Source organism: Symphalangus syndactylus, chromosome 21 (genome assembly GCF_028878055.3).
Source record: "Symphalangus syndactylus isolate Jambi chromosome 21, NHGRI_mSymSyn1-v2.1_pri, whole genome shotgun sequence".
In the NCBI taxonomy this organism is placed as follows: Eukaryota; Metazoa; Chordata; class Mammalia; order Primates; family Hylobatidae; genus Symphalangus; species Symphalangus syndactylus.
Window position 1 is genome coordinate 52,017,523 of NC_072443.2, and position 21,850 is coordinate 52,039,372.

The 21,850-nt window shown below is 57.9% G+C and overlaps 2 protein-coding genes across 4 annotated transcripts; one reads left to right on the top strand and one right to left on the bottom strand.

Moving 5' to 3' along the window:
* Positions 1 to 219: 219 nt before the first annotated feature.
* Positions 220 to 14,261, bottom strand: GATA2 (GATA binding protein 2). 3 transcript variants are annotated; one of them, XM_055259786.2, is made up of 6 exons: positions 8,537 to 8,772; positions 7,632 to 7,905; positions 6,548 to 7,189; positions 4,673 to 4,818; positions 2,629 to 2,712; positions 220 to 2,125 (listed from the first exon to the last, which is right to left on the bottom strand). In XM_055259786.2, the coding sequence occupies exons 2-6, from the start codon at positions 7,858 to 7,860 to the stop codon at positions 1,826 to 1,828; spliced, it is 1,401 nt and encodes a 466-aa protein (XP_055115761.1). In that variant the 5' UTR covers positions 7,861 to 7,905; positions 8,537 to 8,772; the 3' UTR covers positions 220 to 1,825. The 3 variants fall into 3 exon arrangements, with proteins under 3 accessions (XP_055115761.1, XP_055115758.1, XP_055115757.1); XM_055259783.2 differs by lacking the exon at positions 8,537 to 8,772 and adding an exon at positions 13,713 to 14,261 and having other exon boundaries at positions 225 to 2,125; positions 2,629 to 2,754; XM_055259782.2 differs by having other exon boundaries at positions 225 to 2,125; positions 2,629 to 2,754.
* LOC129471326 (uncharacterized) lies at positions 13,057 to 21,458 on the top strand. The gene is made up of 2 exons (XM_055259787.2): positions 13,057 to 13,524; positions 17,514 to 21,458. The coding sequence occupies exons 1-2, from the start codon at positions 13,057 to 13,059 to the stop codon at positions 17,898 to 17,900; spliced, it is 855 nt and encodes a 284-aa protein (XP_055115762.2). The 3' UTR covers positions 17,901 to 21,458.
* The last annotated feature ends 392 nt before the right edge of the window (positions 21,459 to 21,850 follow it).

The window sequence follows — 21,850 nt, forward strand, 5'->3', positions numbered from 1 at the left end:
AGGACCCCTGGTGCAGTGACAGGAAATCCAGATGGGAGCAGTTCAGGGGAGGAGCCTCAGAACGTCAGTGGCAAAATCAGACCCAGGCCCAACAGAGGCCCAATCCTGGATTCCCAGGGCTTTCCCCTCGCAGCCACCCCGGCGACAAGAGCAATGCAATCTTGCTGCCTAAATTCACACCCGGGACTGAGCACCCTGGGAGCCCACAAGACAGGCCAGGGGCATTCACAAAAAGTATTTTATTATTCTTAACAGTACTCACTTTAAAGGAATAAGAGGATAGCATACATTTTTTACAGACAATATATAAATGTTGTACATAATTAACAATAACTTAGTTCACTAATCCAAAATAAAACAAGCCAAATAAAACATAAAAACAGAAAATACTGCCGATTCTTTATCTTATGCGGACACTAGTACAAAATAAGTTACTTCTGGCCGTGGTGCTCCCCGCAGCGACTGCCCGCCCATATTGCACTTGGTCACTACATCAGCACAATCCTCCTCCTGGGCCAGGGGCCCCTCACAAGCCACCACACCCCACCATCACCGCATACAGAATCTAAGCTCGGGACACGTTTATATACAGCTGTACCTTGGGAAGGATCCAGACAGCCACAGTAAAGCTGGACCTGAGACCCCAGCAGGGACACAGCCTCTCCCTGGGTCCTGGTCCTGACCTGCCCCCCACTCCTGCCTTCACCCCCTGCCAGGCCAGCAAATGCCAACCAGCCCCCAGAAACCAAGGGCAGCAAAGGCCCCTCCCCACCCCCAGCTTTCATACTAGGGCTGTGGGATCCCAGCTCTTTTCCAAAAAGAATTGCAAAGCTCCAACCTTGTGTGTAGGTTTTATTCCTTTTATAGCAGGGCTTCTGTGGCTACGTACAATCAACTGGACCCAAAAAGAGTTTAAAAATAAAACAATTAACTCATCAGCGAGTTAAGCTTATGCATTTTTTTTAATATTTTTTCTTTTGTCTCAGAGTAGGAGGGGAGGGGGTTGAAGGGTTAGCAGAAAAAGGATGTATTTACAGGGTCCACCTGACAAACAAGACAGGCTGTGGCTTGCGCTCAGTAAGGGGACACAGTCACAGCAGCTTCGGCCTCAAAGCCAAGGGAGCGATCTGGGAGACGTTTCCCCTTTCAAGAAAATGTTGTTTCCTTCCTGTGACCCAGCCCTGGCCTGGGAATCTGTGCAGGACCGCCCGTGATTGTCTCTGCCCTCCAGGGCCTGGCCCGTCAAAGCAGGCACCAGCTCACCCTCCCTGGGCCATGGCCACTCTGGCTTTGGCTCAGCCCAGCCTGGAGTTTGGCTATTTCAGAGAGGGAAGCCAGAGGAGAAGAGGGTGCAGGCTGAGGTCCCCACAAATCTGCCCCCAGAGCCCTGGCAAGTGGACCCGCCAATCCCGAGGAAGAACCGGAGGACTTGGGACAGCTCAGACCACCAAGTCTCCAAGTCCTTGTTAGAAACAAGAGCAAAATAAATTATTTTTGCCTAATCCTTTTTCCTTTTAAAATTGGTTGCCTTCGTCTGTCCCGTCCCCTCCTTTTCTCTCCATAAAGTTGTCCTTGTTGTTCTCCAAACAAACAACTGTCCATGCAGGAAACCCCACCTGGGCAGCAGCCGGGTGCGGAGGCAGCCTCTCAGCGGTGGGGAACATTCACAGTAACTGCTGGCAGGCTGCTGGGCGCCCTCCAGGAGAGGGGGTGCTGGGCCGAGCCGGGCTGGCAGGAGTGGTGTCGGCCTTCGGGAAATGCTGGGCAGCTAAGGGTTTGGTCCACCCATCCCGGGAGTGCCCGGTCCTCGACGTCCATCTGTTCCCTAGCCCATGGCGGTCACCATGCTGGACGGGTGGGGGTGGCCGAAGGAGAGGCTGGAGGAGGGGTGGATGGGCGTTGGAGTGGGCAGGATGTGTCCGGAGTGGCTGAAGGGCGGGAGGTGGCCCACAGGTGCCATGTGTCCAGCCAGGGCAGCTGCACTGAAGGGGGACGACTTCTCCTGCATGCACTTCGACAGCTCCTCGAAGCACTCTGCCCCTTTCTTGCTCTTCTTGGACTTGTTGGACATCTTCCGGTTCCGAGTCTGGATCCCTTCCTTCTTCATGGTCAGTGGCCTGTTAACCTGGAGGCAACCACCAGTTTTCAGAGGGCCAATTCCTTCCTCCAGCAACATTCCTCCCACCCCGCCACACCGTGGACCAGAGGCAGGTCAAGCTGAGGGTCCCAGGAAGCCAGGAATTGTGCCCGACCTTCATAGTCCCATCACCAGATGGCTACCATTCCAGGAAGGGCGGGTTCTGGCGTATGGGGCTGACCCACACCCTCCCTGGCTCTGCCCGCCGCATGCCAGCACTGCCCAGCCAACTGAAGTCCTCCCCTCCACCCTGACCTTTTTTAAGCAGAGAAACCACTTCCCTAGCCCCCAAGACCCTGTCCTAGCCAGCTCCACCTCCTGAGCAGAGGCAAGGCACCCCCTCTTACGGGAAGCCCTTCTGGCGCTCACTCAGGGCAGCGGCTTCCCAAGCCAAGCCAAGCTGGATATTGTGGCTGGGGCCTCTTGCCTGGCAGCACAAAGCGCAGAGGTCCCCTGGGAGGGGTGGGGTGGCTGGGGCGGGGCGCACTCACATTGTGCAGCTTGTAGTAGAGGCCACAGGCGTTGCAGACAGGGTCCCCGTTGGCGTTTCGGCGCCATAAGGTGGTGGTTGTCGTCTGACAATTTGCACAACAGGTGCCGGCTCTTCTGGCGGCCGACTGGGAGGGCAAGGCAGCATCAGCAGGCTGGGCTCCCACGCCCACGTCGACCCCCCTCCCTGACCCTCGCTCCACCCCCGGTCCCCACCAACTCAGTCAAGGAGGACTAAATCTCACATGGGAATCAAAGCATCTCAGAACCATGGAATTTTAGAATTTGAGAATGAAATAAGTCAAGACTCACAGAACTTTGGAATAAAGAACTCTCAGAAGTCTGATGTTAGCATCAACGGGATTGCAAGAGCTACAGGGGAGAATTAGCTACCTCCCCCAACTACCCTGCGCTCTAACTCCATAAATGGGGAAACTGAGGCCCTGAGAAGGGCTCTCTAGTAGCACAGGCATCCTGAGGCTCAGCCGGCTTGGTCCCCCTCGAGCCCCTGGATCTGGGGCCGATTCTGTGTCTCCTCTAGCACGACTCCGCTCAAAATCCATAATCCTGGGTGAGTCAGTGTCGCTGAGGCCAGCGCAGGTTTACAGAGTGCAGAGCTGCACCGCCCAACACTGTAGCAGCTGGCCACAGGCAGCCATTTAAATAAGATCTAACTACAAATTAACAAAATTAAAAACCCAGTTCCCTCAATTGCACTAGCCACATTTCAAGTGATAAATATTCACATGTAGCCAGGGGCTAACATAGTGGGCAGTGCAGACACAGAACTTTTCTATCTCTCCAGCTGATCTGAGTGCTGATCCCCAACTATCCAGCCCCCCATACCCCAACCCTTAGAGCTTTAACCACCCCCCAGCCCCTCTGAGTCCTAGTCCCTCAGGAAATGCCTGGCAGAGGTAGGGTCTGGAAATGAGCGCCTGGTCCCTGTAGAGAGAAGCTAGAGGGAGGCTTTACCCAAGAAAACAGATCCCCTCTCCCGGTTCCACCAACGCCAGCCCCACAGTGACAGAGGGGGTCCCCCAACACTTCCCAGAAAACTGCAGGCAGGAGTGCGCCAGGTGGTGAGTGTGGGGGCTGGAGGCTGAGGCCTGCAGAGCCTGGAACAGCCCCAGGCCCAAGCCTGGTCACAGAAGGGACAGAGGGACTGCAGCCGCAGGGGCAGGGAGGGGTGAGTAAGCAGCCTGAAGCTGGAATTCTGACTCAGGGGCCAACGCCGCGTCCTCCACCTCTACCCCCACCCGGGCCTCACCCCGCCCTCGCTCCAGGGGAAAGAAAGGCCCCCAAAGCAGGGAACGATTTAAGCCTCATAAATCACTTCGCCCTGAAAAAATATATTTATTATTCTTAGCATTTTACGCATTATTTGCAGAGTGGAGGGTACTAGAAATTTCAAAACAGCCCAGCGAGAGGCAGGACTGAGCTGAGGAGACTCTACAAACTCGCAGAGTCCGGAAACAGATACACGAAGTTTCCTTATCTTCAGGCTGCAGATGTCCGGATAGGAAACTCCGGCAGGAGATCCGAAAGGGCATTTTTTTTAAAATCACTCAAATGAAAATACACAGTATAGGTGACTCCATGGAAAAATAATAAAGGGCAGGTTTTTTTAGTGGCCGGTGTGAGTTTGTGTTTTATTTAAATAAGCACGAGGAGCTTGTGAGCGGGGCTGTCGGGGAGGGCTGAGCCACAAGGAAAAGTACTTCATGGCCCTATTTTTAAAAAAGAGCTAAGCAGAGGCCAGAGGACAGGAGTCTGGCCCGTGGACACTCAACTTTGGGGATCCCGGAGCAGAGTGGGGTGGCACAAGGGTGCCCGGTGGGCTCCCTATACCCGAGGAGGAAATCTGGCCCGAAAGAATCTGGCCAGAAAGAGAGACGACCCCAAGTGACATCCCAGTGCTTTTCATGATAAAAGAGGATTTCAAGCGGCAAAGCGTCTGCATTTGAAGGAGTTCCCCCACCCCCCGTAATTAACCGCCAGCTCCTGCCCAGCAGCCCCCTCCCAGCCACCTGTGCCCGCTCCTACCAGTCTTCGCTTGGGCTTGATGAGTGGCCGGTTCTGCCCATTCATCTTGTGGTAGAGGCCACAGGCATTGCACAGGTAGTGGCCGGTGCCGTCCCGCCGCCAGAGAGGGGTGGCTGTGGCCCCACAGTTGACACACTCCCGGCCTTCTGCAGGGGGACAGGGAGAGACACAGGGCCTGCTTAACCTGCAAGTTCTTGGGAGGGAGTCCAGGGCAGGAAAGCGGCCGGCCGAGCAGTGCCGGTGCCTCTCAGGCACGCGGTTGGCCTGGGCCTGGCTGCAACAGCCTGGGCAGGAAGAGGGACCCAAGGGTCTCCCACATGGGAGGGGGCCCAGGTCCAGAGTCGTTTAAGGCCAAATCTCCTGCTTCCAATCCTCACGAGGAGGGATGGAAACGAAGGAGGAGGGGAGGAGGGGCTCAGGGCCCCAGGCGTTCTGGAGCAACCAGGAGGGTATTTACTGCAAACTTTGCCGAGGGTAGGGCGGTGGCAGGAGTCACCTAGCTCAACCTGGCTGGGCCCAGGAGGCTCTCTCCTTCCCGCTCTGGCGCGCCTCTTCCCCTCTCCTCTTTTGTCCTTCTCGTTTCTACCCAACTGTGTCTGCCCCACCCCATCTTTCTGCTCTAAGTCCAGAATCATTTCCCTCTTTCTCCCCAACTTTTCTCCTCTTCCACTGAAGTTCTAGAATTTTTCTGAGTCCTGGAAATAATGGATCGAAGTTGTTGTTCTTTAAAATAAAATAAATAACAAGCTCTTTCTTTTTTAGATAAGTGGCCTTGGTTTTTTTTTGTTTGTATTTTTTTTTTTTTTTTTTCAGTTAAAAGACCATCTGGAATTCAAATAAAATGCAAAACAAACAGGAGAAAGGACCAAGAAAAGGCAAGCTGACGGACCTGAGCAGAACTAGGACCCTGAGCCGGGACTCAGTGGCTGCTGGGGCCAGCAGGGGCTGGGGCTGGGGACCAAGTTGAGCAGGGTCACTGCCTGGCATCGTGTTCCCCAGGAAGTTGTTCTTGATTTAGTTTAAACTAAATGGGCAGTACAGACTGGCAAGAGAAGGTGGTTCCTGCACTTAGGAGTAACTGTTTTAAAAACCTTCCCCCTCTGTGGCTTAAAGGGATTCAGGAAAGAGACACGGACAGCAGGAACTCCACACTAGCCACGAGTTTCTGGGTTTATGCTCTGTGGCCAGATTCTTGGACAAACCCAGTTTGGCCCCAGCCAGCTGCAGGAAAAGGGGCGGGGGCACTGCAGCTTCATCCCCTCACTCCATCCTTCAGGGAGGGAGACGGAAGGCCCTGGCGAGGGCAGGGAGCAGGAGCAGGTCCTGGGAATTTTGCTCTGGGGCAAATCTCCCAAGGAGATCAGGGAGCCATCGAAATCTCAAGATCAGACTGATTGAGTTGGAGACCCAGATTCCTTAAGGGTCTGGAACCTCCGGAGTGCCCGAAACATGCACACACAACATGCACACAGACACATGTACATACATGCACACACGCTCCCAAACACACGCACATACAGACTCGCTTCCCTCGCTTCACATGCTAAGTCCTGAGGTGGCTTGAATTTTCACTTAAGATTCAAGGAGGGGAAGGGGGAATTACCGTTCTGTGTTCTGGTCAGGCAGTGACCAACCCTGGAGCAAGGAACTGAACTTTTGGGGTACACCGGAAGCACTTAAGAAAATGGCAAAAGTTTTAGAGTCTCCTCTCCCTGACCCGGGGATCTCAAACATCTGTTGGGGGCTATTAGAGAGAGACATCACCCATCCCCAGATCTGGGAAACTGACACTGCCCCCTCTCCCAAGTCACAGCCCCCCACCACAAAAACGCAAATGCTCCCCTCTTCCACGAAGTCCCCAGCACCTGCCTTTACCTGAACAGGAACGTGCCTTGCTGCGCTGCTTAGGGGTGAAGCTGGAGGCCGGTCCCCCCAGGAAGCCTCCGGGGTGGAAGAGTCCGCTGCTGTAGTCGTGGGCAGCCGCCGGCACATAGGAGGGGTAGGTGGGGATGGGGTGGTGTGTAGCAGGCTGGGTGCCCATAGTGGCTAGGCCTGGGCGCAGGGGACTGCCACTTTCCATCTTCATGCTCTCCGTCAGTGACACCTGGTACTTGACGCCGTCCTTGTCCTCTCCTCGGGCTGCACTACCCCCCGCGGAAGATGAGGCTGGAGAAGCAGCCCCCGTGGTGCTAGGGTCAGGAGACACTTCTTTGGGTGGCGTAGGTGGGAAGCCGAAAAGGTGGGAGCCAGAGTGAGCTGCTGTGGGGGTGAGGGAGGCCACTGAACTCCCGCTGCCTCCCCCGCTCCCACCCCCAGCCCCTGGGTACACAGAGAGTGGGCCTCCAGGGCCTCCAGCAGCTGAGGGGTGCAGTGGCGTCTTGGAGAAGGGGCTCACGGTCCAGGGATTGTGGTGGTGGGCCGCAGCGGCAGAGAGGGCTGCTTTGCCCCCGTCCAGCCAGGGCAAACCCGGGCTGTGCAACAAGTGTGGGCGGCACATCTGGCCTCCAGTCAGGCGGGCTGCTGGCAGAGAGAGAGAGGGTCAGGGTGGGCAGAAGGATCAGGGTAGGCACAGCTAGGGACGCCCCTGACAGACATGAGATCACGGCTCCCAGAACCAGCAGTCATCCCCTCCCCAAAGAAAACCAGAAACATAATACCCCACCGGTAATAATCAGGAATGTCAGTCCAAGCTGAAGGACAAGTGGCATAGAAGGAACCCCACCGGACAGACCCTACAGGGACAGACCCCACTTCCAACGGGCCAGTTGGAAGTGGGCAGAAACCCTGTGGGTCCCAGACCCTCCCCAATCGGCCGCTGCCCCCACCTCTCCCGCCCCGATATTTCAGCAGCTCGATTCCTGCGGATCCTACATCCGGGAAGCAAGCAGACGGGCCCTCCTCCCCTCCCTCGCCTGGCGCGCGGCGCCTGGGTTCTCATCACCACGGGCCCAGTGCTCACCGTGCGCGGGGCTGTAGGAGACGCGCGCCCGCGCGTGAGCGGGGTTGGCGTAGTAGGGGTTGCCCTGCGAGTCGAGGTGATTGAAGAAGACGTCCACCTCGTCTGGAGGCAGTAGCTGCGCGGGTTCCATGTAGTTGTGCGCCAGGCCCGGGTGGTGCGAGTCGGGGTGCTGCGCATTCAGCACGGCCGGGTGCGCCATCCAGCGCGGCTGCTCGGGCGCCACCTCCATGCCCGGCGGCGGCGGCTCAGGGTCTGGGTGGAGGCGGCAACGGCCCTGCGCGAGGAAGGGGGCGTGAGGCGTGCCGCCAGCGCCTGACACCCCCCAAAGTCCCACCACGAGGTGTCCCGCGCGCCACGGAGCCCCAGCCCAGATCCGGCGAGAAAGAGCACCAGTCCCGGATGGGAGGAAAGCCCAAGGCTCAAAACGAAAGGAAGGCGGGGGAGGAGGTTCAGCCACGCACACTCACGTGGTGACCCGCGGTTCCAGAATCACACACCCGTGCACATGGAGTCACACCCGGTTACGGGTCCCGACACCAGTGACCCCAACAAACGCACAGAGCAGCACTTCAGTCGGACACTCACACTGAGCCCCCCCGCCCGGTAGAAACACATGAACACAGACTCAAAAGTTGGAGACAGGCGCCCGGGCACCCAGTGTGGCACTTGATCCCAGCGACACGCACACACCCACACTTGGCGCCAGATACACATACTGATCTCAACCCCCAAAACATGCACACGCAGCCCCCTGAGCGCATTCCTAAGAGGCACAATCAGGACCTCTCAACAAGGCACACCAAAGCAGTCGCCCGCAGCCTGCCCCCTGCCCTAAGTCACCCCAGAGTCCCCTCAAAGCTAGGAGCGCCCCAGGCCCCCAGCCGGCTCTCAAACCCCAAACTTACACACGCAGCCGTGGGGAGGGGAAGGACTCAGCCTCTGAGAGTGAAGGAGCTCCGGCGGGAGCCCCGGGGGCGACGGGCCCAGGGACAGCACGTCCGGAGGCTGGTGGGGCTTACAGGGTAGGAGCGGGGGGAAACGTGCGCCTCGGCCTCGGGCCCGCCCGGCTCCGGCCCCTCGGCATCCTCCGGCCGCCCTGGCGCCAGCTGCCGACTCCTGCACAGACATGAAGCGGGGGCCGCGCACGCCTAAGAAGCCCACGCCAGCCAATCAGCGCCGCGCGCCTCCCAGCCTCCGCCTCCCATTGGCTGCGTCCGCAATTCCCGAACCGCTGGACTCCGGGACTGACCCGCGGGCCGGCCCCCCCCAGCCGGCTGGCCCACTCTCTACGCGCTCCTGGCAGCCCCTGCTACCAACGCGCCCCACCACTAAAGGACCCTCACCCCAAGGCCCGACCCCTGCAGCCCCTGTTGCGAACACTCCGGGATCCCTCGACGCTCTAGGCCTCCCTAACAGTAACTAACCACCAACTGCCCCCTCCCCAGGAGCCCGGGCCGCGCACCCTCTGGATGGCCTCTCCCCGAGACCCTAACCCCGCCACGCTCCTTCACCGCTGAACGTGGTCAGTCCGAGCGCAGTTACCTACCCAGACCGTTCCCTCCCCTAGCTCGGGCGCTGTCTGGGTGGACTGGGGGTTGGGAGGGCTCGGAGGACAGCGGCGGAACAGCAGGAGCTGAGAGGGGCAGAGAGGGGCAGGAACTACAGGGCTCTAGAGGGCACCTGGGCCTCGGACACGCGGCCGCTCAGGGCTGTGCTTGACCCAGTGGAGGTGGCCGGGCCGGTGGCTCCAGAAAGGGGGAGGGGGCATCCCCTCCCCGGGCGTGGCCTTCGCAGGCCAACGGGCCCAATTGCCTGGGGCGAGGCCGTGGAGACCCGGACTGGCGCCGGCGCCAGCTGGAGGGAGACGCCCCCGGGCAAGAGGTGGCATTTTTTTCCTCCGGGGGTGTCCCCGAGGTGGCCTCTGGTGAGGGGGAGGCGGTGGTCTGAGGTCTCCGTCTTCTAAGTCACCTGGAACTTCTCCCCACTCACTTCTAGCCCGGAGATCGGCTCTATGGGTCGAGTGGGCCGGGCGCACAAGTCTTCCTCCCTCCCATTGTACAGACTGGGGAGACGGAGGCTCGAATGGAGCCCCGGGCCGAGGAGGCAGGTCCAGGACAAAGGCATTTTGGGGGACCTAGACAGGTGCCGAGTACTGGGGGGACTCAACAGCGTCCTCCAGCCTCTTCCCTGTTGGGCCCGAGGCTCCCGGGGTAGATGTCCAGAGGGCCCCCAGGTGGGTCGGGGGCAGGAGGAGTGCTGGGGTCCCGGCCACCCCGGGGGAGTGGGGGAGGGGCGGCGGGATTGACAGTCGGTAATTGGGTAACTGGAGGCGGCTTCTCCGGCCAGGCGGCCCCGCCACCACGACGCCGAGCCCCTGACGTCACCCGATTCGCCAGGAAATGAACTTTTTAATAATCCGAGGAGGGAGGAAAGCCCTCGGTCCCCTCGGCTCCGGGGGCGCCCGGCTGGGCCCAGCTCCGCGGGCGCGCCCCCGTCACCCCCTCCCAGGCCAGCTCAGGGCAGCGCCAAGGGGGCGCGGGCTCAGGCTGAGGCCTCCTCCTGCCTAGGCGTCTGGCGTCCGTTTGTCTGTCCGAGGCTTCAGCGCAGGTAAAGCGCGGGGCTGGGGGGCGCAGAGCTCCACTGGGCTGGGAACCAGCGCGTCTCGTGCCCTTGGGGGACCCGCCTGTCCGAGCCGCCTGCTGAGCCTCCCGCTCCCCTCCACGCTGGAGCGCGCGGAGCCGGGTCTGCTCGGAACTCCACTCTGCGGGAGCGGAGGCCGGCGCCAGCCCGGGAAGGCGCGCAGGGGGCGGGAGGCCGAGCGCGAGGCCTTCGGCGCCGGGCCTCCGCGGCCAGGCCGGGCAGGTGAGCAGTCTCCGTGCCTCCTGGTTCGCGCTCCCCTCAACGCGTGCGGTCCCGCCGGGGCCCACTGTCTCTCCGTCCGTCTGTCTCTCAATTTTTCCCATCCTTTAGCTTACGATTCTTCATCAACTCGTAAAATGAGATCGCCGCGGAGCTCGAGCCTATTTGGCGTCTCTGGAGACTAGCAAGACCCTCTGAAAGGCACCGCGTCCCCAGGAATAATCCCCCGTGTCCGGCAAAGCTGCCCCGCTTGAGCGCGAACCCTGGGACTCAGCGCGGGAGGCAGACCAGCAGCTGGCCGCTGGGCTGTGAACGCCAGGACCGAGCGGAAGCTTCCCGCCCGGCCGCGATCGGTGCCGCGGCTCTCAGGGAAGTGGCTACGCGCGGCCCTCGGGAAAGCAGGTAATTCGCCTTTTTCTCCCGCCGGCGCGGTAAAAATGACCACCCCCCTCCCCGTTCTGTGTGTATTCCCAGTTTCAGCGCAGCGAGCTCGGCGTCTAACCCCTCCGCGGCAGGGTCCCGGCCACTGCGGTAGTGGAGGTGGCCAGCCTGGCTGAGTCCCCTGCCCAAAAGTCAGCCCTGCGCTGCCGCCTGCCTGGCGCAGAGCGGAGCGAGGGAGGGGATTTAATTACCCCGCTCGGCAGCTCAGAAAATCGCCGCACAGAGGGGCTTAGCAGGACGCTTAAGGAGTGCTTGAGCAGGAGCCTCGGGAGACCCGAACCAGCCTCCTTGCCCGCAATCCGGTGTAGAGGAAAAAAAGGAAAGAGGAGTTCTGCCAGGTCCTTTCAGGCCTTGGGGTTGCCTTCCTCGACAACGCAGGCAGGGGCCGGCTTGACCGAAGCCTCCACCTCGGTTGCAGGTCCTGCGTAGGATGCGGGACTGCTGCATTCTCTGGCGGAAATGAACCCGCCTGGGAGAGAGAAATGCGGCTCCAGGTAGCAGGGCGCCCAGCTGGCCAATAAAGGGGGACCCGCGCTGGACAATGTCTGTGTGAGCCAGGCAGACCGAGGGACACCAACCGGGCCCCTCCCCGCTAGGCCGAAGACATGGTCCTCCCACCTCGGGCCCCAAACTCCCGGGGAGGGTCAGCGCAGCCCCCAGAATCGGCTGGGGTCTTGAGGCGCTGTTCCAGGCCTGGTGAGAACAGATATACTCCAATTTATGGGCTGGAACTTTGGGGTCTCCAAAACACCTTTAGAGGGACACGTTCCCTTTTTCAGTATTCTGTTCGTTCGGGAGCATAGTTGGAAATGCTTGGCGCTGCCTTTGGTCACATTAAGAAGCTGTCACTTTCCTTACTTGGGAACAAGATTTCTCTGAGGACTGGAGGTCAGTCAGGAAACAAAATTTTCAAGGACCCTTTTCAAGTGGCCCGAGAACTCACAGCGGCGATCGCCACCGTTTGACCTGGGTGCTTCTGCCTGGGAGCTGGGGAGGTAGCAGATCTGGTGCCCGGTTCTAGAGTGCTTCTCAGGCCTCTGCTAAGCCGCTGGTCCCAGGTGGGACACAGAGCTGCCCAGGTCTCCCCGGCCGTCCAGCCCTCCCCTCTTGAGCCCTTTGTTTAAACTTAGCTCAACCGAGGCGGCCCCTTTGGGACCATAAGTTTGCCCTCCCTTTGTAACCTAATTCTTCTCGCCTTTTCCTTATGGGCAGCTAATTGGCCCGCGGTGTGGGGCTGGGGGTGGGGTGTCAAGGAAACCCATTTGCTAAGGGACTACCTTCCACAGAGAAATTTAATTCGCAACCCAGAGGCCTCCCCGCCCCACATTGGCAATAAACCTTGAGGGGTACGGGGAGGAAGTGGGGTGCCTTAGCAGATGGGTTCAGAAGTTCTCTTAAAGCCGAGGCATTAGATCTCAGGCCAGCAGCCATCCCTCCAGGGGGGGTTTCCAAGGGGGGGACTACTGCTATAACGGCTCCTCCTGCTCTTTGAGGTTCAATTCCAGCCCCCTAAAGCAGAAGGCTCCCTCCCTCGGCATCAGTGCAGGCTCTCCCACCTCATTCCTGTTCTGTGTCTTTGGGAATCGTAGAGTCTGTGGCCCCCACGTCCTAGGTGTCTCGGCACCCTGGACCCAGGCGCCTCCGAGATTCTATATTGCTTCTGACATCTACCTTCAAGCCTGGCAGGCTCCCCACGGGACCCTGCTGAGACCCGGAGACAATCGGGCGGTGCTTCTCCCTCCTCCACGAACAGCCACGGTTTACTCGGAGCGGCCGGGGCCGGCGGCCTGACAACTGGTTTCGTTAGACACAATTTGTCTGCAATTTGTTAACCCGGCTGGCAAACGCTCTCCAGACGCCTCGGCTGCCGCACGGGCCCTACCTGGTTCTCGAATCCTGCCTGCTCATAAACGAATCCTAGCACGGGGTGCCTGCGTAGACCTGGAGCTCACCACCAGATGTTCCCGACCTCGGGAGAGGAGGCTTTTTCCAAAACAACGAATTTCCTTCCTTGTTTTCCGGTAAAGGAGCGGCCGCCACACACGGGGTCCCTGAACGCGGAGCCTTTCCCCTCGTGGTTGGAGCAACCCAGAGTTCAAGCCTGGCCGCCACCGAATAATTTTAAATGCCCCGTTTTCAGACAGATCCAGAACGCCGTCTACGCCTACCGGCGGCAGATCTTCAAGCCCGCGGCGGCCCCATTCTTATTGAAATCCCACTAAACGGATTCCGACTCCAGCTTGGGGCGGGGGGAGACTTCCAGACCCGGCGCTCTCCCCCACACGCACCCCAGTCACACAGGATAAAGGGCTGCGGGGCGCAGCGCGCGGGGGCGCAAGCAGGAGCGAGCTGGGTTAAGCCGCGAAAAGCCAGCGCACGGGACCAGCCGGCAGGTGCAGCCGCCGCTCTGCGGCCCGGCTCGGACGCATCCGCCGCGGCGGCCTGGGGGTTGGGGGCGGCCGAGACAAAGGCCCCAGTTCGGGGGCCGGGAGGCGGGGGTGCTTTACGAGGCTCTGGGAATGCCGGGGTCTCGTGGCCTGTGGCTCAGAGAAATGGGAAGACAGGAGGCCCGAGGCGGGCCTGCTGTGCCCAGGTAACAAAATACTCCCTCTGGTTGAAGTCCCTGTAACCAGGGTTTCCGGTCTCTGGCAGGGCCAAGGCGAGCCCCAAAGGTAGGGGCCACAGGGCAAACGGACCAAGCGATTCGGGTGCCAGGCGGGGCGGGCCGGGCCGGGGGCGGGAAGGGCCCGGCCCGGGAGGGTGGAAGTGGAAGGAACTCACCGAGCGAGGCGCGGTGGGCGGCGCCCCCGGGCGGACGGGGCCTGGAGCAGAGCTGGCGAGGTGCGCGGCAGGCGGGCTCGCGGGACCTGGGCGCGGGGTGGCGGCGCTCACCAGCAGAGCCTGGGCGGCACGCCGAGCGGCCGCATGGTGTTCAGCGGACCGCTTTTGTCCGCCTGGTGGGCGACGGGGCCCTGCTAGGATGGAGGTGGCGGCAGGCAATAGACAGACTTGAGCAGCGAGTCCCGGGGCGGCGCTGGCCTCGCTACCTTCCTCGCGCTCACGATGCCTCTCCCCCACCGGCCGCAACGCGGCTTTTTATTTCGACATCACTTTGCGGGGGGGCAGGGGGTGGCGACGGGGGCGGGAGCGCCGCAGGGGGCAGGAGGATGCCCGGGGCTCTGCACTCGGCCTACCAGGTCCAGCCGCCTGGCCGGCCAAGGGCCGCTAGGCACTCAGGGCGCGCACACCCTGCGCATCCACACTCCAGGCCGCTCCCGCCCTCTCTGGAGCGCACACGCGCGCCCCTGACCTCAGGGATGCTCCCTCAGAAAGCTTGGGACACGTCTTTACTGAGACTTTCCCCGGGGACCCTCAGGAGCTCTGGGCACACGCACTCACTGATAATGGTACACAGACGCCCGCACACAGACGCCCGCTCCTCTGCCTTCAACCCACTTCCAGGAGTACTTACACGGACACGCACACATCCCTGCACATGTGCACGCAGCTGTGGCCGCGAGGACATCCTCAGACAGACGGCCTGGGTCACACCAACACACATGGCCACACAATCAGATGCAACTCGGCACTCGGGCTCACACTCAGGACGCCCTCACTGCCAGGCTGGTTTAGCTAAGTGCAGGCGCAGCCCCTCTTCCTGTCCCACCCCCACTCCAGTTCCTAACTCTGGGGGACCCCTGAGCACTTTAGAAGTCCACTCTCTGGTGTACCCCTGGCCCATCTCCTTGGGGCAGACTGTCACAATGGGGGAAGCAAGGAAGTGTGCAGAGGGCTTGTTCACAGAAGTGGGGGGCAGGAGGAGGGGAGAAAGTGAGTGTGGGAGTCCTCATCCCTAGAAGGCCCCTGGGTTTGTGGGCAAAGAGAGTCCAGTCCTTGTGCTGCCAAATTCTTAAGGGATTCAGCCAGTCAGTGTCCCTCCAACCCCACCCCTGATTCCCATTCCAGCAGATCAGGGAGAGTGAAAGTGGCCTGGGGACCTTGGGCCCAGAGGGAAAGTGCTTGGGCTTGGAAGGACTGGGAAATCTGTGCTCCTGTCCCCAGGTGTGCCCCAGAGGAGTGTTTCTGTCCCCTGGTCTTTGTGACCCCTGCTGTCCATAGGTCTTTCTCCAAATCTGGTGGTGACTATTACATTGTGTGTGTGTTCTATGCATGTGGCTCAGAGTCTATGTCCTGTGTGCCCAGGTGTGTCTGTGTGCACTTATGAGCACACAGGAGTGCCTGCAAAACTAGGTGTATGAGTATGTCCATTTCTTCTTGTGGGTTCCTGAGAGTTTGTGTATTGGGCAGTAGGTCACAGTGTGGCTATTTCAGAGCATGACCCTGGAAGTTGGCACAAGAGAGTGTGTCTGTGGAAATGGTTGTGTGTCCCTTTGGCTCTGTGTCTGTGGGGTCATCATGTCAGAGACTCATGTAATGAGGAGTGGTGATTTCCAAGTGTTTGCCCGTGTGCTGTAGCAGTGTGTGGCATGTCTATGAATTGGTGTGTTTTGGAGTGTGTGTTTGTGTGTATGTGCATGTATCTAGGCATGTGTTACTGTGTGTATTTTTGTCGTTGTTGTTGTTGTTTTGTTTTGTTTCTTGAGACAGGGTCTTGATCTGTTACCCAGACAAGTGCAGCGGTTCAATCACCACTCACTGCAGCCTCAGCCTCCCAGGCTCAAGCCATCCTCGCACCTCAGCCTCCTGAGTATCTGGGACCACAGGCATGTGCCACCATGCCTGGCTAATTATTTTTATTTTTATTTTTGTAGAAACGCTGTCTCACTATGTTGCCCAGACTGGTCCCAAACTCCTGGACTAAAGCAATCCTCCCACCTTGGCCTCCCAAAGTCCTGGGATTATAGGCGTGAGCCACTGCGCCTGGCCTGTGTGTGTCTTTAATAGTTTGTACCTGGGTATCTGCATGTGTCCTTGAACTGGTGTATGTGTAGGTGTGTGTGTGTGGTGTGTTGCATGTGTCTGGATATCCATGTATAATTCTCTTTATTAATTGATGGCTGTTGGGGCATGTGTTTGTGTTTGTGTATTTGAACATGCATTTGGCTGTGTGCGTGTCCATCTGTTTTTAACAGCATAGGTATCAGTGTATATCATTGTATCTTTGAACTGATGGTGGGGAGGAGGAGATGTATCCGAGTGTGTCTGCACGTCTACGTACAGCTCCATGTATGAATTGATGTGTGTTGCAGTGGGTATTTGTGTCTGTGTATCTGGGTTGTGGGCAACTGTGTATATGACTACATCTTTGAAATGCATGTTTCTGTGGCCAGCACTGCCCTGTTCTGTGGACTGTGGAAAAGTGTGTCCTGGGTGACACGTGGGGTGTGCATCCTGCAGGATCACACACCATCCAGACCTTCCTTAACCAGCAGGGCAGGCCGCCAGTGGAGCTCCAGGGTACCATTTGCTCGGGCACTTTCTGTCTGTCTGTGGGAGGGGAGATGAGCTGATAAGGCTTATCTGCTGTCGCCAGCGCCATGCTGAATAACTGCTCTAATGAGGTGTCCTTATTGGGACCACCCGATCCCAAGGCCCCAGGCCTCAGTGGGGAGGGGCATGGGCGAGCTTGTCTGAAGCACAGGAGCAGGGCCTGGGTGCCTACGGGGCCTTTTCTACTTCTGTCTTGTTTCCTTGGAAAGGGGGTTCCAGGCCTTACACCTCCCCACCCCACCTGCCTCCTGCCTACTGGGCGGGGCTGGGCTGGCCAGGCCAGAGCTGGCTGGAGCCTTCCAGTCTCTGGTCTGTGGCCAGGTTCACAGCCTTGAAAGGGCAGGAGGTATGAGGCCTGGAGATGTGGGGCCCTCAGGGTGGGGTGGATGAAGAGAAATGGAGATTCAGTGACAGAAAGATCCAGAGAGACAAGGAATGGGGAAAGAGATGGGAGGCCCAAGGACAGATTTTAAAAAAACAATGAGGAAGAGGCACTGGTGGGGACAGGTCTGGGGCTTGGGGACACCTGGAGACAGAAATAAACAACTAAAAAGTGGCAGAAAGGGTCAGAAAGATGGGAATAAAAGCAAAGAAGGTGATAACCAGAGAGACATGGACAGAGACATGAGAGAGATAAGAGGAAAGAGAGATAAGACAAAAATACAGAGATGGGAAGAGAACCCCAGAGAGGCTCAAAGAGCCAATGAGAGAAGAGGGACGGGTGAGAAGGGCCCCAGAGAGAAGAGTGGGGACACAAAGGAAAGATGGGCAGGATGGGATGGACAGACTGAGATGGAAAGGCCGACAGGGCTTAGCCACCAAGCTCGAAGCAAGCGCGGGAGGCTGGGCGCAGGGCGAGGATGGGCTGGGCATGAGCTGTGGGCCGCGGGCAGGGCGGGACACCAAGGCGCGGGCGGTGGTGGCGGGCAGGGGGCTCCGCGCGGGGCTGCGCCGCTGTCCGGGGTAATTTTTCATCTCGGCCGGCTAATCTTTGTTCCCGGCGAAGATAATGAATAGCCAATCGTTATCTGCCCGGCTCCCGGAGGCTGCCCGAGAATGGGGTTGTACAGGGCTGGGAATTGTTTCCAAAGTGCCGCGGAATAAATGGTGTTCCTTATCTCTGCCTTCCAGATTATCGGAGCCCTTTCAGAGAGCGCACAACAAATGCTCCCGCCATCGAATGCATCATTTACCACCGCAGATCCGCGCGCTGATGGGCAGGCAGATAGCCGTCCGCTGGGGGCACGTGGGCTCCCCGTGCCCGTACCACCCGCCTGCCTGCCGGGGCCACTGAGCGTGCGCCCCGGTGTGCCCGGCGTGTTTGGATGGACACGTGGGTGTGCCAGTGCATGGGCTAACGCCGATGCAAGTGTGCGGGTGTGTCAAACAAGTGCACCACAAAAAAGTGCAAGTGTGCGAGCCCATGCATGCACATGCATGGCAGGCGTCTGTGCTGAGTGCCCGGAGGCGGCCGATGAGGCGGTTGGAGGGTCCACACAGGAGGCGGTGCTGCACTAAGCTTGTGGGCAGGCATGCGGCCCAGGGTGGCTGGACACGTGGTGGAGGAATGGGAGTGCAAGCCTGCGTGTCCGAATGCAGCGGATGAGCATCCTGCGAGTGCCTCACTGTGTCTGCCCTGGAGGTGGCTGTTTAGGGGAGCACGCCGGAGGCCACTAGGGTGGATGTGCTGTATGCATGCAAGTGCCCACCACCCTACGTTGTGTTTCGGGCACACAAGCTTTCTGTGCCTACCGGGATGAGCGTGCAAGTGTCACCGCTCCCGCCGGGCGTGCCTTTGGGATGTGCTCGGGTCTGAGTGAGGCTGTGTGTCCTGCCATATCTCTGCCCAGGTGTGCCCAGGTGAGCTGCGAGAGGGGCGCAAGGAAGGGCAGTCGTCGGGGCCTGTCCGTGTGCCAGCGTGGGTGGACTCCGGGCTGGGGAAGCGACAGGGAATGGTGTGTGCTGGTGTGACAGACGCCAGAGAGGCGGGGTGGAACGTGCTGTGTCACGGGAGACTTTCTTGACCAAAACGGAATGTGCGAGTGTGGAAGGAAGAGGAGCCGTCCGTAGAGTTTGGGGACACCCGGGCGTCCGAGCCCCAGAGTCTCTGCAGCTGGGACAAGGAAGCCCGAGCCCGAAGCCTGAGGTCCCCGCGCCGTGAGTGACACGCGCCGCCGACAAAGGCTGTATTTTTCCAGGCTCGCACCCCGCCCGCGCGCTCGCGATGGTCCCCATGGCGACGCAGATAGCGCCGCAGCCATTTTCCCTATCTCCCCGGAGTCTATTATACGGCGGGATTAGCTCATCTCCAGGCAGGTCAAACCCAAAGTCACACAACCTAAGACGCGGGCCCCGCCCCCACTCCCAGGCCGCCCCTCCCCCGCCCCAGCCCCAGCCCCAGCCCCAGCCTGGCGACCCCCGGCCGCTGCGCAAGCGCAGGTGCAGAGCGCCACCTGGCGGCGGCGGGGTCTCGGGTGGGGTCCGCGGAGCCGGTGCCCGTGCTGAAGAGGTGGGGTGAGGGTCTCTACCTCCAGAAGGCGGGCTCTCTGGGAGCAGGGGCTTTGCTTTGTCACTGCTGTTCCCCAGGGCCAGACTAACACACAGTAGTTGCTCCATAAGTGTTTCTTGAAAGGATGTTTGGAGGGATGGATGGATGGATGGATGGATGGGCAGGAAATTATAGACGGGGGCAAACTGCCAAAGGCTACAGTTTAGTTGGCAGCAAAAAAATCGTTTCTGAGAATGCATCCCACTGAATTTAGAATAAAAGCCAAACTCTTAGAACCTATGTAGTGGCCCTTACTGACCTCTCAGACCTGATTTCCTTCTTCCTCACTGCAGCCACAGTGACTCTCTTCTTGTTCCGGAGTGTTCCCACCCCAGGGCCTTTGAGTGTACTGTCCCCTCCACCCCGAATGCATTCCACCTCCACTCAAGTGTCCCTCTCCGAGAGCCAAGTTGCTCCCCTGTCCCCCGCTCTTCTCTGTCTATGCATTTCTTTTATAGTGCTTAACACAATCTGAAATAGTCTCGTCCCTGTGTGCGTGTTGTCTGACCCCCCTCTAGAATGCCAGAATCCTTGGAGGTCGGGTGGGGGGGGTCTGTTTTGCTTGTGGCTACAGCTCAGCCACCGGAATCATATCTGACAATTGGTTGGCATCAGTTGCAACTCTGGGAATGAGGGAATGAGGACTAGAGGGGGCTGGATGGGCCCAGCCACCTGCCTTCATCATTGTCATTTGTCTTTATCACTACGGTAACTCCTCCTTCCCCCATGACTTTGGAAGTCATTCAGCAGCCACTCCAGCCCCACCAACCTGCCCCCATCCCAGAGGGGCCTGGGATGGAGGGAGAGAACCACTGAGGCCCCTCCACATCCCTGCACCCGCTGTGCCCATGGGGGCGGAAAACACTTCTCACCTGGCTCTCAGGGAGCCATGGCCTCTCTAGGGAGGGCTGGCCTGCTGGTGAGACTTCACTCATAATACAAGATAATTATACCAGAGTTGTCATGAGGTGGTGATGATTAATTGCTGTGCGTGGGGCACGGACGGACAGCGAGGTATAGAGAGTGGAGAGAAGGCCACAGCCCGACTGGGCTTCCAGGTGGGAGCTCAGCCTGCCCATCTCTGCCGTGGAAGGGACTCAGAGGTGTCAGGCCAAGCATGCAGGCAGGCTTGTGACAAACTCCTTGGCCAGGAGCTCTGAGAATTAGCTTCACTTCTCTCAGAAATGCTCCAATTCCCTCCTGGAAGAGAAGCTGTCTGACAGCTCAGGCCAGGGGGTCAGGACTCCCCCCATCTCCTCCGCACACACATACCCCTACCAGCTGGGTGGCTGTACGCAAGTTATTTTTCTACTCTGAGCCTCAGGGTCTTCCTCTGTCCACCTCCCCCCAGGATTACTGGCAGAATTATGTGTGAGCATGCATTTAAAAAGAGGTTTGTTTTGTAAACCCAGGCTTTGCAAATTGGCAGCCCAAGTCTCAGGGGCCTGTGCAGTGACTGATCATTACCAACATTTCAAAGTGAGAGATTTCACATAAAGAGCGTCACTTCGAGCTTCTCTTGAAAAGTTGTAAGATGAGCTACCCTGGGACTGTATTCCTGAATGGCAATGTAATGGCAGAGTCCTGCAGTATTACCATCTGTGGACTTGAACACCGGGGTTCCCACCCACCCACTTCAGGCCCTTGGGTCAGGGATGTGCCCCTCATGGAAATACCGGGTGCTGTGGCTGGTTTTGGCTTTCCTTCTCTGTAACCTTCCAATATCTTTCCCCTTCCAGGTACTATAAACCACTTAGTAATTAATTAGTTAATAAATTCATCTCATCAGCACTTTTAAATAATGTGCTAGGCCACACTGTCATGGACCCCAGATATACAGCAGCAAACAAAACAGCCATGGTACCTTCCCTCAGGGAGCAGTCAGTCCAGTGGAGGAGTCAGATATGACTCACCACACAGATCGAAAAATCTCCACAAATTATGAGAAGAATGCTGAGGGAAGAAAGAACATAGATGGACTGCTGCTGAGTCCAGGCTTACTTGCAGTGATCTATGCTGGCCAGGCCCTGTGCTAGGCAGTGGAAGACATGGAATAAAATCAAATATGGTCACTGCATGCAGGCAACTCACGGTGTGGTAAAGGAGCAGCCCCATCCACAGGTTCTATTAATTCCAGCCTGTGAGAATTGGAACCACAGGGTGAATTTTGGAGGACAGGCACTTACACTAACCTGGAAGCATAATATATAAAGAGTACCTAAAAATCAATAAAAATAGAAAAAAATGAGCAAAGTATATGAACAGAAAATTCAATGAAAAGGAAATAGAAATGGCTCTTAAATGAATGAAAACATACTCTCACTCAGAGAAATTCGATTGCCAAGTTTAACCCATGTCAAGATACTTGGGGTGAAGGAAGTGTTCTAAAATTAGATTGTGGTGATGGTTATAACCCTATAAATTTACTAAAACTTATTGAAGTGTACCTTTAAAACAAATGAACGTTATAGTATGTCAGTTATATCACAATAAGGCTGTTTTAAAAATAAAAACACTTTGAGATACCATTTTATACCTGTTGGTATTAGCAAATGTCAAAACACTGGATAATGCATTATGTTCCTAAGGGCATGGGGGAGACAGCCTGGGGCAAGTGTCCACTGATGTACTCTCGGGTTGGGGTGGGCAACAGGATGCTGTCAAACTTACAAATACTTTTACCCTTTGAGCTGGGAATTCCACTCGTAGGACTTTATCTAATATATATGTTTTACATCTGTAAAATGTATAAGGAAATTCACCACAGCCTCATAGATTATGGCAAAAGTTTGGAAACAAAAGATGTTTGTCTACAGGCGAAAGGTTATGCCACTATCAAAAAAAAAAAAGAGAGAGAGAAAGGATGAGAAAGAGGAAAAAGTAGCTCTTTGCATACTGATACGGCATAATCCCAAGATAG